The sequence below is a fragment of the Branchiostoma belcheri genome, unplaced genomic scaffold (genome assembly GCF_001625305.1).
Source record: "Branchiostoma belcheri isolate BF01 breed outbred unplaced genomic scaffold, Haploidv18h27 scaffold131, whole genome shotgun sequence".
Lineage (NCBI taxonomy): Eukaryota > Metazoa > Chordata > Leptocardii > Amphioxiformes > Branchiostomatidae > Branchiostoma > Branchiostoma belcheri.
In genome coordinates this window covers 736,003-748,539 of record NW_017802725.1, presented here as the reverse complement: position 1 = coordinate 748,539, position 12,537 = coordinate 736,003, and the positions used below count along the sequence as shown (strand labels likewise).

General features: G+C 44.2%; 2 protein-coding genes across 2 annotated transcripts; one reads left to right on the top strand and one right to left on the bottom strand.

The window, feature by feature from the left end:
- Positions 1–805: 805 nt before the first annotated feature.
- On the top strand, positions 806–1,676 carry LOC109464059 (trichohyalin-like; the record flags this gene model as incomplete). The annotated part of the gene is made up of 3 exons (XM_019760982.1): positions 806–1,102; positions 1,441–1,594; positions 1,636–1,676. Coding segments are annotated over 3 exons (492 nt in total), but the record flags the coding sequence as incomplete, so codon positions are not given.
- A 1,408-nt stretch (positions 1,677–3,084) lies between these two features.
- On the bottom strand, positions 3,085–3,420 carry LOC109464093 (uncharacterized protein DDB_G0283697-like; the record flags this gene model as incomplete). The annotated part of the gene is made up of 1 exon (XM_019761022.1): positions 3,085–3,420. A coding segment is annotated over one exon (336 nt), but the record flags the coding sequence as incomplete, so codon positions are not given.
- Positions 3,421–12,537: the final 9,117 nt, after the last annotated feature.

The window sequence follows — 12,537 nt, the reverse complement described above, 5'->3', positions numbered from 1 at the left end:
GAAGAAAGCAGGAGAATACAGGAGAAAGCAAAAGAATACAGGAGAAAGCAGGAGAATACAGGAGAAAGCAGGAGAAAACAGGAGAAAGTGGTAGAACACAGGAGAATACAGGAGAAAGCAGTAGAATACAGGAGAAAGCAGGAGAATACAGGAGAAAGCAGGAGAATACAGGAGAAAGCAGGAGAAAGCAGAAGAACACAGGAGAAAGCAGGAGAATACAGGAGAATACAGGAGAAAGCAGGAGAATACAGGAGAAAGCAGGAAAACACAGGAGAAAGTAGGAGAACACAGGAGAAAGCAGGAGAATACAGGAGAATACAGGAGAAAGCAGGAGAATACAGGAGAAAGCAGGAGAATACAGGAGAAAGTAGGAGAAAGCAGGAGAAAGCAGGAGAACACAGGAGAAAGCAGGAGAAACACAGGAGAAAGCAGGAGAACACAGGAGAAACCAGGAGAATACAGGAGAAAGTAGGAGAAAGCAAGAGAATACGGGAGAAAGCAGGAGAACACAGGAGAAAGTAGGAGAACACAAGAGAAAGCAGGAGAATATAGGAGAAAGCAGGAGAATACAGGAGAAAGCAGGAGAATACAGGAGAAAGCAGAAGAATACAGGAGAAAGCAGGAGAACACAGGAGAAAGCAGGAGAAAATAGGAGAAAGCAGGAGAATACAGGAGAAAGCAGAAGAATACAGGAGAAACCAGGAAAAAGCAGGAGAATACAGGAGAAAGCGGGAAAAAGCAGGAGAACACAGGAGAAAGCAGGAGAAAGCAGGAGAAAGTAGGAGAACACAGGAGAAAGCAGGAGAACACAGGAGAAAGCAGGAGAACACAGGAGAAAGCAGGAGAATACAGGAGAATACAGGAGAAAGTAGGAGAATACAGGAGAAAGCAGGAGAACACAGGAGAAAGCAGGAGAATACAGGAGAAAGCAAAAGAGAATACAGGAGAAAGCAGGAGAATACAGGAGAAAGCAGGAGAAAGCAGAAGAACACAGGAGAAAGCAGGAGAATACAGGAGAATACAGGAGAAAGCAGGAGAATACAGGAGAAAGCAGGAAAAAGCAGGAGAAAGCAGGAGAACACAGGAGAAACCAGGAGAATACAGGAGAAAGTAGGAGAAAGCAAGAGAATACGGGAGAACACAGGAGAAAGCAGGAAAACACAGGAGAAAGCAGGAGAATACAGGAGAATACAGGAGAAAGCAGGAGAATATAGGAGAAAGCAGGAAAAAGCAGGAGAATACAGGAGAAACCAGGAGAACACAGGAGAAAGCAGGAGAACACAGGAGAAAGCGGTAGAACACAGGAGAATACAGGAGAAAGCAGTAGAATACAGGAGAAAGCGGTAGAACACAGGAGAAACCAGGAGAACACCGGAGAAAGTAGGAGAACACAAGAGAAAGCAGGAGAACACAGGAGAAAGTAGGAGAATATAGGAGAAAGCAGGAGAATACAGGAGAAAGCAGGAGAACACAGGAGAATACAGGAGAACACAGGAGAATACAGGAGAAAGCAGGAGAATACAGGAGAAACCAGGAGAATACAGGAGAAACCAGGAGAACACAGGAGAAAGTAGGAGAACACAGGAGAAAGCAGGTAGAACACAGGAGAATACAGGAGAAAGCAGTAGAATACAGGAGAAAGCAGGAGAATACAGGAGAAACCAGGAGAATACAGGAGAAACCAGGAGAACACAGGAGAAAGCAGGAGAACACAGGAGAAAGCAGGAGAACACAGGAGAAAGCAGGAGAATACAGGAGAAAGCAAATGAATACAGGAGAAAGCAGGAGAATACAGGAGAAAGCAGGAGAAAACAGGAGAATACAGGTAAAAGCAGGAGAATACAGGAGAAAACAAGGAAAAAGCAGGAGAATACAGGAAAAAGGAGGAAAAAGCAGGAGAATACAGGAGAAAGCAAGAGAATACAAGAGAATACAGGAGAAAGCAGGAGAATACAGGAGAAACCAGGAGAACACAGGAGAAAGCGGTAGAACACAGGAGAAAGCAGGAGAATACAGGAGAAAGCAGGAGAATACAGGAGAAAGCGGTAGAACACAGGAGAAAGCGGTAGAACACAGGAGAAACCAGGAGAAACCAGGAGAATACAGGAGAAACCAGGAGAACACAGGAGAAAGTAGGAGAACACAGGAGAAAGCTGGAGAATACAGGTGAAAGCAGGAGAATACAGGATAAACCAGGAGAAAGCAGGAGAATACAGGAGATAGCGGGAGAATACAGGAGAAACCTGGAGAAACCAGGAGAAAGTGGTAGAAGCAAGGAGAAACAATGAGAAAGCAGGAGAACACAGGAGAAACCATGGGAAACTAGGAGAAAGCAGTTGAAATCAGGAGAATACAGGAGAAGGCAGGAAAAAGCAGGAGAAAGAGAGAAAGCAAATACTTTTCTTTTTTGTATACAGTGATGGGCGCCTAGAAAATGCAAGGTAAAAAAAGAATGATGAATGATGAATGACAGACTTGACTTTTATTGTACGTTAATACTCTCACAAGTTAAGTACAGGTCATGAAAGGTAAGCGCATTGATTACATAACGATAGCAAAATCTACTATAGCGTCTTAATATAAATGTATACTAATTTACTATGTACAGGTTCAACTTCTTCTCTCTTCCTTAACACAGTTGCAGATTTAAGACCTGATGATGAAAAGAAAGTACGGTGGAAATTTCATATAAAGGAATCAAAACTATTAGAGGCATATTGATACATATACTGAGTCTTATAGACAGACTGTCGAAAATACAGACAAGAAGTTGCAATCTGGAGGAATTTCATTTTGGGGAATAGGTATTCTTGCATAACTATTTAGTGGTTACAATTTACTGATGTCACAGCGTATAACAAGTTTTTTTTTCAAGAAATACAAGAAAAGGAAAATAACACACAAAGATTGAGCAAGATGTCATGCTCTACACTATTTCTAACCTACATAAACTACATCTTGGCCACTATGTAAGGCCACAGCTAGTAAATTTCTCCTGGTTTCTCCTGTATTTTCCTGGTTTCTCCTGCGTTCTACTGCTTTCTCCTGTGTTCTCCTGGTTTCTCCTGTGTTCTCCTGGTTTCTCCTGTATTCTCCTGTGTTCTCCTGGTTTCTCCTGTGTTCTCCTGGTTTCTCCTGTATTCTCCTGGTTTCTTCTGTGTTCTCCTGGTTTCTCCTGTATTCTCCCGCTTTCTCCTGTGTTCTCCTGCTTTCTCCTGTGTTCTCCTGGTTTCTCCTGTGTTCTCCTGGTTTCTCCTGTGTTCTCCTGCTTTCTCCTGTATTCTTCTGCTTTCTCCTGTGTTCTCCTGCTTTCTCCTGTGTTATCCTGGTTTCTCCCGTATTCTCTTGCTTTCTCCTACTTTCTCCTGTATTCTCCTGGTTTCTCCTGCTTTCTCCTGTGTTCTCCTGCTTTCTCCTGTGTTCTCCTGCTTTTCTCCTGTGTTCTCCTACTTTCTCCTGTGTTCTCCTGTGTTCTCCTGCTTTCTCCTACTTTCTCCTGTATTCTCCTGCTTTCTCCTGTGTTCTCCTGCTTTCTCCTGTATTCTCCTGCTTTTTCTGTGTTCTCCTGGTTTCTCCTGTATTCTACAGCTTTCTCCTGTGTTCTCCTGCTTTCTCCTACTTTCTCCTGCTTTCTCCTGTGTTCTCCTGTGTTCTCCTGCTTTCTCCTACTTTCTCCTGTATTCTCCTGCTTTCTCCTGTGTTCTCCTGCTTTCTCCTGTATTCTCCTGCTTTTTCCTGCTTTCTCCTGTATTCTCCTGCATTCTCCTGTGTTCTCCTGGTTCTCCTGTGTTCTCCTGCTTTCTTCTGTGTTCTCCTGGTTTCTCCTGTATTCTACAGCTTTCTCCTGTGTTCTCCTGCTTTCTCTGCATTCTCCTGCTTTCTCCTGTGCTTTCTCCTGCTTTCTCCTACTTTCTCCTGTATTCTACCGCTTTCTCTTGTGTTCTCCTGATTTCGCCTGGTTTTTCCTGTGTTATCCTGGTTTCTCCTGTGTTCTCCTGCTTTCTCCTGCGTTCCCCTGCGTTCTCCTGCTTTCTCCTGTGTTCTCCTGTATTGTCCTGCGTTCTCCTGCTTTCTCCTGTGTTCTCCTACTTTCTCCTGTATTCTCCTACTTTCTCCTGTATTCTCCTGCTTTCTCCTGTGTTCTACTGCTTTCTCCTGTATTCTCCTGCTTTCTCCTGTATTCTCCTGTGTTCTACCGCTTTCTCCTGTGTTCTCCTGCTTTTTCCTGGTTACTCCTGTATTCTCCTGCTTTTTCCTGTATTCTCCTGCTTTTTCCTGTGTTCTCCTGCTTTCTCCTGTGTTCTCCTGCTTTCTCCTGTATTCTCCTGCTTTCTCCTGTGTTCTCCTGTGTTCTCCTGTATTCTCCTGGTTTCTCCTGTGTTCTCCTGCTTTCTCCTGTGTCCTCCTGCTTTCTCCTGTGTTCTCCTACTTTCTCCTGCTTTCTCCTGTGTTCTCCTGTGTTCTCCTGCTTTCTCCTACTTTCTCCTGTATTCTCCTGTTTTATCCTGTGTTCTCCTGCTTTCTCCTGTGTTCTCTTGCATTCTCCTGCTATCTCCTGTGTTCTCTTGCATTCTCCTGCTTTCTCGTTTATTTTACTTTATTCTGTTACGTTATTACGTATTTGCAAGGTATCTGCATGTATAAGCACCTCATTTACATACTCGGGACAAAATAAATGGTCCCTTTACCCTTGTTGGTATGCAGACGAAATTTTCTGGAGCTCATCTCGCCAGAATCCGCGAAATTCGCCGCAAAACTTCTCCGTGCATGGACAACATCGCCGGGAACCGCCATGTCCAGGAGAAAGCAGCAGAATCCTACCAGATTGGCAGGTAAAATCGAGCGAAAGACGTGTGAAAATCTCTAGTTGTGTGTGTGTGTGGGCGGGACTGGCTACCCCTTTGAGCCCTTCCGTGCGTCCGTGTGCACTTATGCGTGTGCGTGCATATCTGAACAGCCTAGCTTGCGTGTCGAGTTACCCCTGCACAGAATGTTTCCATTAGCAGGCCTGGAAACGACCCACCGAGCAGCATTCTTCCTTGTCGAACTAGCCTAGTTTTCAGACACGAAACCGATCGCTTTGCAAGAAGAGACACGCCAGTAACACCCAACAACAAACACTGTGGGAGAGCGTGAATATATGCGTGATTGTGCTCAGTGTTTACACGTTAAGTCAATACACAATCCGCCAGAGCAAGTGACACGTTTCCACAACCGCGACGTCCGCATTTGCAAACGACTTTTCTTAAAACAGATTCTCACTGCATTTTCCCGCTTGTTTTGACCGAAGCGGATATTCCTGTAGTGTAACAGTGTGCGTGCGTGCGTGAGAAGAGATCTAAGCACAGCGAGTGTTTCCTATTACGCTTTAATCCTGCCTGCCGCGACCTCTGGCTCTGAAGGCGAGTTATTTGCACACTGCTGTCTGCAGGAATGTACCCAGGGCACGTCTCTGTGTGCCTGAGTGGCCCCCCGGTGTTTGTGGGTGCTCAGTGTGCGTGAGTGTGCGTGACAAGCCTGGCTGCCGACTGAAAACTGCTGCTGTTTAAGGCTGGGGCCCCGCGATGGGGACTTCTCAACCACACTCACACACCAAAACTAACACTTAAATCTTACTAAAATGCACTGATTTCACAAATTTCAGACATATCTTGATCAATCAAAAGTTCATTGAAGATATCGGACTATTAAACCTAAAAAAAGTTAAATGTCTGATTGAAGATTCTCCTCTATTCTAAAAGTAAAAGCCCTGAAATTCACTGATTTCTGAAATAAATTTTCTTGATCTGTGCTAACATCGATTGATGTCATTTTGATTCTTATGATGAAGAAAGTTAAAGAATTTCACAGCTTCTACCTAATGCTGAAAATTCCTCTCTACCCTAAAACTAAAAGATACACTGCAAAATTAACATCTAAAGCTTACTGATATGCACTGATTTCATAAATTTTTGACATTTCTTGATCCATCTAAAATTTCTAAATCAGTTAATTGTGAGTATAAAGAAAGTTAAATTCCATGTTTCCAACCTGGCTGAAGATTCTATTCTAAAACTGTATTAATTTAAAAGAAACTGTAGTTACCCCTGAGATGCACTGATTTCATACATTTCTTGATCAATCCTAAATTGATTGATGACATCTTAATTCTTTTTATGAAGAAATTTAAAGAATTCATCAGCTTCTACTTAGTTGAATATTATAAATTAAAGTTATCTAATCTAGTCCAACTAAGGCTTGAAGCATTTTAAACCACCTTGCCTATGTCTACAGTTGCAACTATTATGCCTTGAAGTCACAGAAGTTTTTATGATAATTTCGTAAATTTTCCATTTAAATTTGATAGAACATGAAAAGACGTTTAAAAAATCACTCATAAATTGATTGATGACATTTTCTTTTAGTAGTCTTAATTCTACACTTGGAAGAAGCCAAAGGAATCAGTACAGTAGATCAAAATACCAAGTCCCAGTTTTAGGGTAATACAGCCCTTGGGCCTTCTCACAAGTTTTGTTTTCGTATACCTTCTTTGGGCAAGGACTCCACTTCAAATGGAGACCTTAAGATTACTAAACAGAAATAGCAAAAGTAACGTTGGCCTGAAACTGCCCATATTTATCAAGGGGTAATTAAAAAAAACACCTGCATACATCTATTTCCCCCTCTTGACTAAAAATGTATGTTTAACTTTTGAAAGTAGACCACTGCCATTAATTGCTACTTAAAAATAGAATTGAAAAAGAAATTAGGAGAAAAGTGGCTCTTAAGATAGTCAAGAAGAATCACAAACATGAAGGTTTGATCTCTCTGATGAAAAATAAAATTCACACCTTATTTTCACTGATGTTATTTAAAAATTTGTTGTATGGCTTTTTTTGTATAGATTCTCATATTTGTCAAGTTCCAGAATTTGACAAATATGCTAAGTTTTTTATTTGCTTTTCCCGTATACATATGGCTTGAGATGTAAATTTTCCTATATGTTTTATGCATTTTGACAATTGCCATTTCTGGTTTAATTCCTGAGAAGAGTTGGTTGGCCTTCAAGGTCAAGTTCTGTGCACAGGTAACACCTTAAGGTCCTTAAGATAACCCAGTGTGCTGACTGAAAACAGCTGGTTTCATGTAGAGGGGCAGTGGAGAGATCACGCACATCAGGGGGTCAGGATACAATTGGCCTTGTCCATATTACACCATAACTAGTACTAGCCTGGTTACCAAACCTATTATAGCTCCCGAGTCCTACAGCCTATTTGCGGAGAGGCTGTAGGACTCGGGAGGTATAATAGGTTTGGTAACCAGGCAAAACTAGTACAGGGCTGGATATACTGGGTGCATGTGCACCTTGGTGCACCAAAAATTGGAGCTATGCACCCAATTTTCTTCTGTGGGTACACCAGTGCACCCAAATATTTCTGTTTGTTTACATACAGTTTACTCTTGACATCTAAATGTCAGAAAAAGAATACAGACTTTTTAATGTATAAGATTATTCCATATGGTGCACCAAAAAAAATTCCTGTGCAAATTTTTTTGGCTGGGTGCACTAGTACACCTACTCCCAAAAGTGCTTTTCGAGGCCTGTATTAAGTCCACTGGACTAACAATGCACGCTAAGAGAGAATAATTTGCAAATGAGAGGAAGTGTTATCCTCACTGAAGCAGAGTGTATACATGTGGGTCTTGTTTTCTTTCCTTTGTTTGATTTAACTTGAGAGGTCTGACAGGAAAGGTGTAAAGTAAGATGGTGGTAGGTTTGTTTTTATAATAGCTGTTTCCCAGCAGTGTTGTATTTTACCAGTTTCTGATTTACAAAAAAAAAAAAAAACTACTATTTCTTCTCAACAGAATGTTACTGATAGCTTTGTGAGGAACAAAAGCAGTTTGCAAGTTTAACTTTTCAATTTGTCTTCTGAACTTGAAATACATGTAGCTGTTAAACTTGAAGTGCTAAAGTATAGCAATATGCCAAAAATGCATAGCCTGGGTGCCATCCGATTTGTAATGGCATCTCCGGGGTTGCCGTTACAAATCAGATGGCACCCAGGCTAAAAAATGCTGTGTTGATTTCATAAATTTCTTGATCAATCCTAAATTGATTGATGATACTACAAACACCCTTTTCTCTACCACTATACAGAAAGGGAGGGTGGAGAGATGGGAAACTCTACAGAAGAGGGCCGGCGAACCGAGACAGCTGGCAGTGGGCCCTTAGACCCCCAGAACTCAACCCAGCAAGTCCTACAGAACACCCAGAACACAGTCTTACAGGACTCCTTCCTGCCTCACATCACAGACATCCAGAGGCTGCAAGAACAGACACAGAGCCTCCTCAACAACGCACAGAAAACTCAGAACCTTCTCGACACCCAGGCCAGTCAGATGTTCAAGATCGGTGTTAACGTTCCTGTCGATCCGAATCAGAACCCCAACCTCCACCCGTTCGCTAGACCTGGTCCCGGTAGTCCTCCTGGCCGTAACGCCGCCGCACCCGGTCTTCTGACTTCTCATTTAGCGCAACCACCCTTTTCTGGTGGTATTGGGTTCATGCCCATGCCTCTAGGAATGATGGGATTGCCGCTAAGACCCGGTATGCCGATCCCGCCGATGTTGAGCCCTCTGTTCGGTCACCCCGGTCTGCTACCAGCTGTTGTTGGGAAGGCTGCTGTAGAGACGGCCTCCGGAGGTCAAAGTGCAACAAGGCCCGCAGGAATTCCAGGGGGAGGGGGTGCACCGCATGTAATGGCAGGGTTGCAGGAAGGCCTGACCTTGGAGCAGTTGAAGGTCATACAGGACATTGTGTCGAAGTTTCCCAAGGAGAAGAGTGTTGGTCCGAGAATTGTTGCCCCAAGTCCTGAGTTGGTGCAAGCTTGGCAGAACGCACTGCAGGGCTCCTCCCAGTCTACAGTAAGCCCAACTGGGCAGGAGTCTGCAAAAGACGGGAAGCCTGTAGCAGCACATTCAGCAGAACAGATCAGAAAATGGCAGAAACTCAGTCAAAGAGCGGATGGAGAGATGCCTTCTGGTAGTGGAGTGAGGGAAGGAGGGAATGGTGCAAGGGATGAGATGCCCACAGGCTATCTAGGACAGCAACAAGGGTTGTCATCGGTTCACAATGGCTCAAGTTCAAGGTTAGAGTCAGCAGCGTCTGTTCAAGAGGCAGTGGAAATGGATACGCCATTGGCTAAAGAATCAGAGACGGAGCTTCAGAAGGGTAGAGAAGTGTTTTCCGCGCCAAAGTCGCGAGGCTCAAACTTCCTCCGAGCAGAGCGCGTGGGGAGCCTGGGGTACTGGACGCCTGGGCGGCCGCGGCGCGGTCGAACGTTCCACACGTGCCACATCTGCGGGAAGGTATTCCGCCGTCCCAGCGAGGTCCAGCGTCACCTGAGGGTTCACACCGGCGAGCAGCCCTTCCAGTGCGATCTCTGCTACCGGCGCTTCAACGACAAGAGCAACTGGCGCAACCACATGATCCGGGTTCACCGTATCGAGTCTCCGGTCTGGCCCAGCTGGTCACAGGACGGGACTACCAGGGAGGACACCTTCTTACAAAGAGCTGCAGACAACGGGGAACTTTCTGACGAAGCTACCAACTTGGAGATCAACAATCAGGCGAACAGTGATGATTTACAAAGCAGTGCAGTTCAGAATGCAGAATCCACGGAGGAAGTGTTACCTGAAAGTGAGAGCCAGGCGATGGTGGAAGAAGGCCTGGATTTATCGATGAAAGATCAGCTACAATCTTCTCAAGCACTTGTGAAAGAGGAGGAAGAGAGGAGGTCAACAGATATGATAGATGAAGGGATAGAAAAGGGCTCAGAGGTTCATCCTACCGAAGAAATGTCTTTAAAAGTTGAAGAAACGGCAGAAGACAATCAGGAGGAGAAAATGGTCTCACAAGAGGCAAGGAGAGAGCATGTCATGCCTGAAGAAACTGGTTCAGCAGTGGTAGACAACGAAGAAGAAGAAGGAACAACTCTACAAGTGAAACAAGAGCCACCCTCTCCTGAAACAATAGCAGCATCTGAACAACAGTTTCTCGAGCAGTATGAAGACCAAGGAAGCCAAGACTCCCTGGAAGACACTGGAGACACAGATCCTGAAAAGACGATTTACCACTGCGAGACGTGTCAGAAGCCCTTCAGTAGAGTAGACTCATTGAGAAGACACAGAATTCTTCACACAGGTGTCAAGCCGCACGGCTGCCCATTCTGTCCGTACAGAACCTACTACAAGGGGAACCTGAACGTGCACATGGAGAGAGCGCACTCTGCAGAGCTACATGACCTCAAGCAGAGGGAACTGTTCAACTTCGGGACCCTTGCCAGCAACCAAGCAGTTTCACCCAGCAGCCAGTACGTTGCTGATTTGTCAAATGTATCAGAGTCTATGGTAGAACTGCCTACCAGCGACACTGGCGTCTATAGTAACCCAGCCATCGGGAGTCAGATGTTTGGTATCCATGGCAACCAGTTGGTGACCAATGAGGGGACGGGACTTCCAAATATGGAAGAGATGGATGATGAAGATGCAGAGGAAGCTGAAGAGGAAGAGGCTATGGAGGAGGAAACTCAGACAACGACCAATCAACAGATGGAGGCTGGAATCTCTAACATTTCACAGGTAAGGTTCTCTAGGAAACTTGTATTTTTGAAAGGGTAAAAAGATGCCAATACAGTTACAGATAAATTTGTCATGTTTTCATTGTGTATTGTATTTCTTGATCTAGATCTTGCTTAAAGTTAAAACGTTTGTTCCAACACAAGATGGATTTCACTTCGAACTTTGAACCAGTCACTATGGTCTTCTTCAATAGACTGACCCAGTGAGACTTGTCACACGGCTTTTCTGAAGTGTGACATCAACGTTTACACTGGGTCAAAGGTATCTGGTAGACATGGTCCAATGAAGGGTGATGAGCCCTGATGCCTCTCACCTCTCTCAGGAAGCAGTCTTGTTTGTTTGTGACTCAAATAAACATTTCCAGAGCTGCAGATCTAGAGTTGGTTACTTGTAAAGATTTGACCGTAGATTACTACATTTCCAGAGCTGTAATGTCTGTGGGGAGCTGTTTGATCAGGATAACCTGACTGCGGAGATGGTTCACCACGCAGCGCTGCACCAGACCAACAAAGTGTCCCACGACGTGTTCTACTCCTGTAACATGTGCAAGGCAAAGTTCCGCAGCAGGGAGGGACTCGAGAACCACAAGGAACAGATCCACCAGAGCGAGGTCTACGGCAGGATGATTACTAAGGTTAGGAGGGTTTTTTTTCATTCAAAATGTACCTTGAAAAAGACAGAAAACAACAGGGGAAAGAAATGGTAAATAATGTCATGATCCACCAAAGCAAAGTCTATGGTAGGATGATCGCTAAGGTAAGGGTGAAGAAAAGTCATCCATTTCATTTTGAGAAAGTCTTTAATACTTCTGGGAAGATTGATACATGATGTACAATGTATACTTGCCTTTGTATTGTTTGTGCAGGACTGGTGGAGTGTAGGTATCATACAGCTAGAACTCATTTTTTTCAATCTTGACTGCATGAGATTGAGATGTCATGGGTTTGATTCCTTGCATATATGTATTCTTGGCAAGATGTTAAGTCTGTGGGAAAGGCACTTAACACGACTTTCCTCACTCCACCCAGGTATAAAATGTGCACCTGACTTAAGTTAGGGAGTTAAAAGGGTACTTCTGGATAGAGAGGGATTTGCGCCACCTTCTAATACTATGTCCTAAGCACAGCAGATAGCAAACCACTGCCACTACAGCCTCAAAAAGGCTATGAGACTTCCTTTACCATAACTTTTATCTTTTTTTCTTCCCCTGCCTTTCTCCAGGTGAGTGAGTCGTACCTGTCCTACACCCACACCACAGGTAACGCCACGGGGAAGATCGTGACTAAGTACTTCCACAGATGTAACCTGTGTGGGAAGAAGTTTGACCGACCGAGCGGAGCCCTCAGGCACACCAGGGTGCACACCGGGGAGAAACCATTCACCTGCAGGTTAGTGTTTATGGTATTGTGATAAAGTAGAGCCCAGTATTTGGCCCAACAAAATCCTGCCTATGGTTCTGACTTAATCATTAGTGTCAAGAGTTTGAATCCCAGTTTGGAGCATTAGTCTGAAACCCCTATGTTTGAGCAAAGCCACACATTGAGCACATTAAAGAACCCGCCACACTTATTGATAAGAGTAGGTTCTTTCCTTATGTCAGTGGATCTAAGTCCAGCCTTATGTACAGTAGCTTGAAGGAATATGGTGTTTTTTTCCATTTACACTCTATCTATAGTAGCAACTTGTCTAGTCTGACCATTTTCTGGGAACCATACACAGGTTTGACTGTTAGTTCCTGATTCACATGACTGGTCTTGTGTCTTACTACTAGTATTTCTTGTTTATTTCATTGTTTAGGATATGTGGGATGCCGTTCCAAGACAAGTCTGGTTTGAAGGCCCACACTCTCCGGAAGCACCCTGAAGTCGTGTTCAACACGGCTCCTGGCTCCGAACTCAGCCCCGAGAACTACAA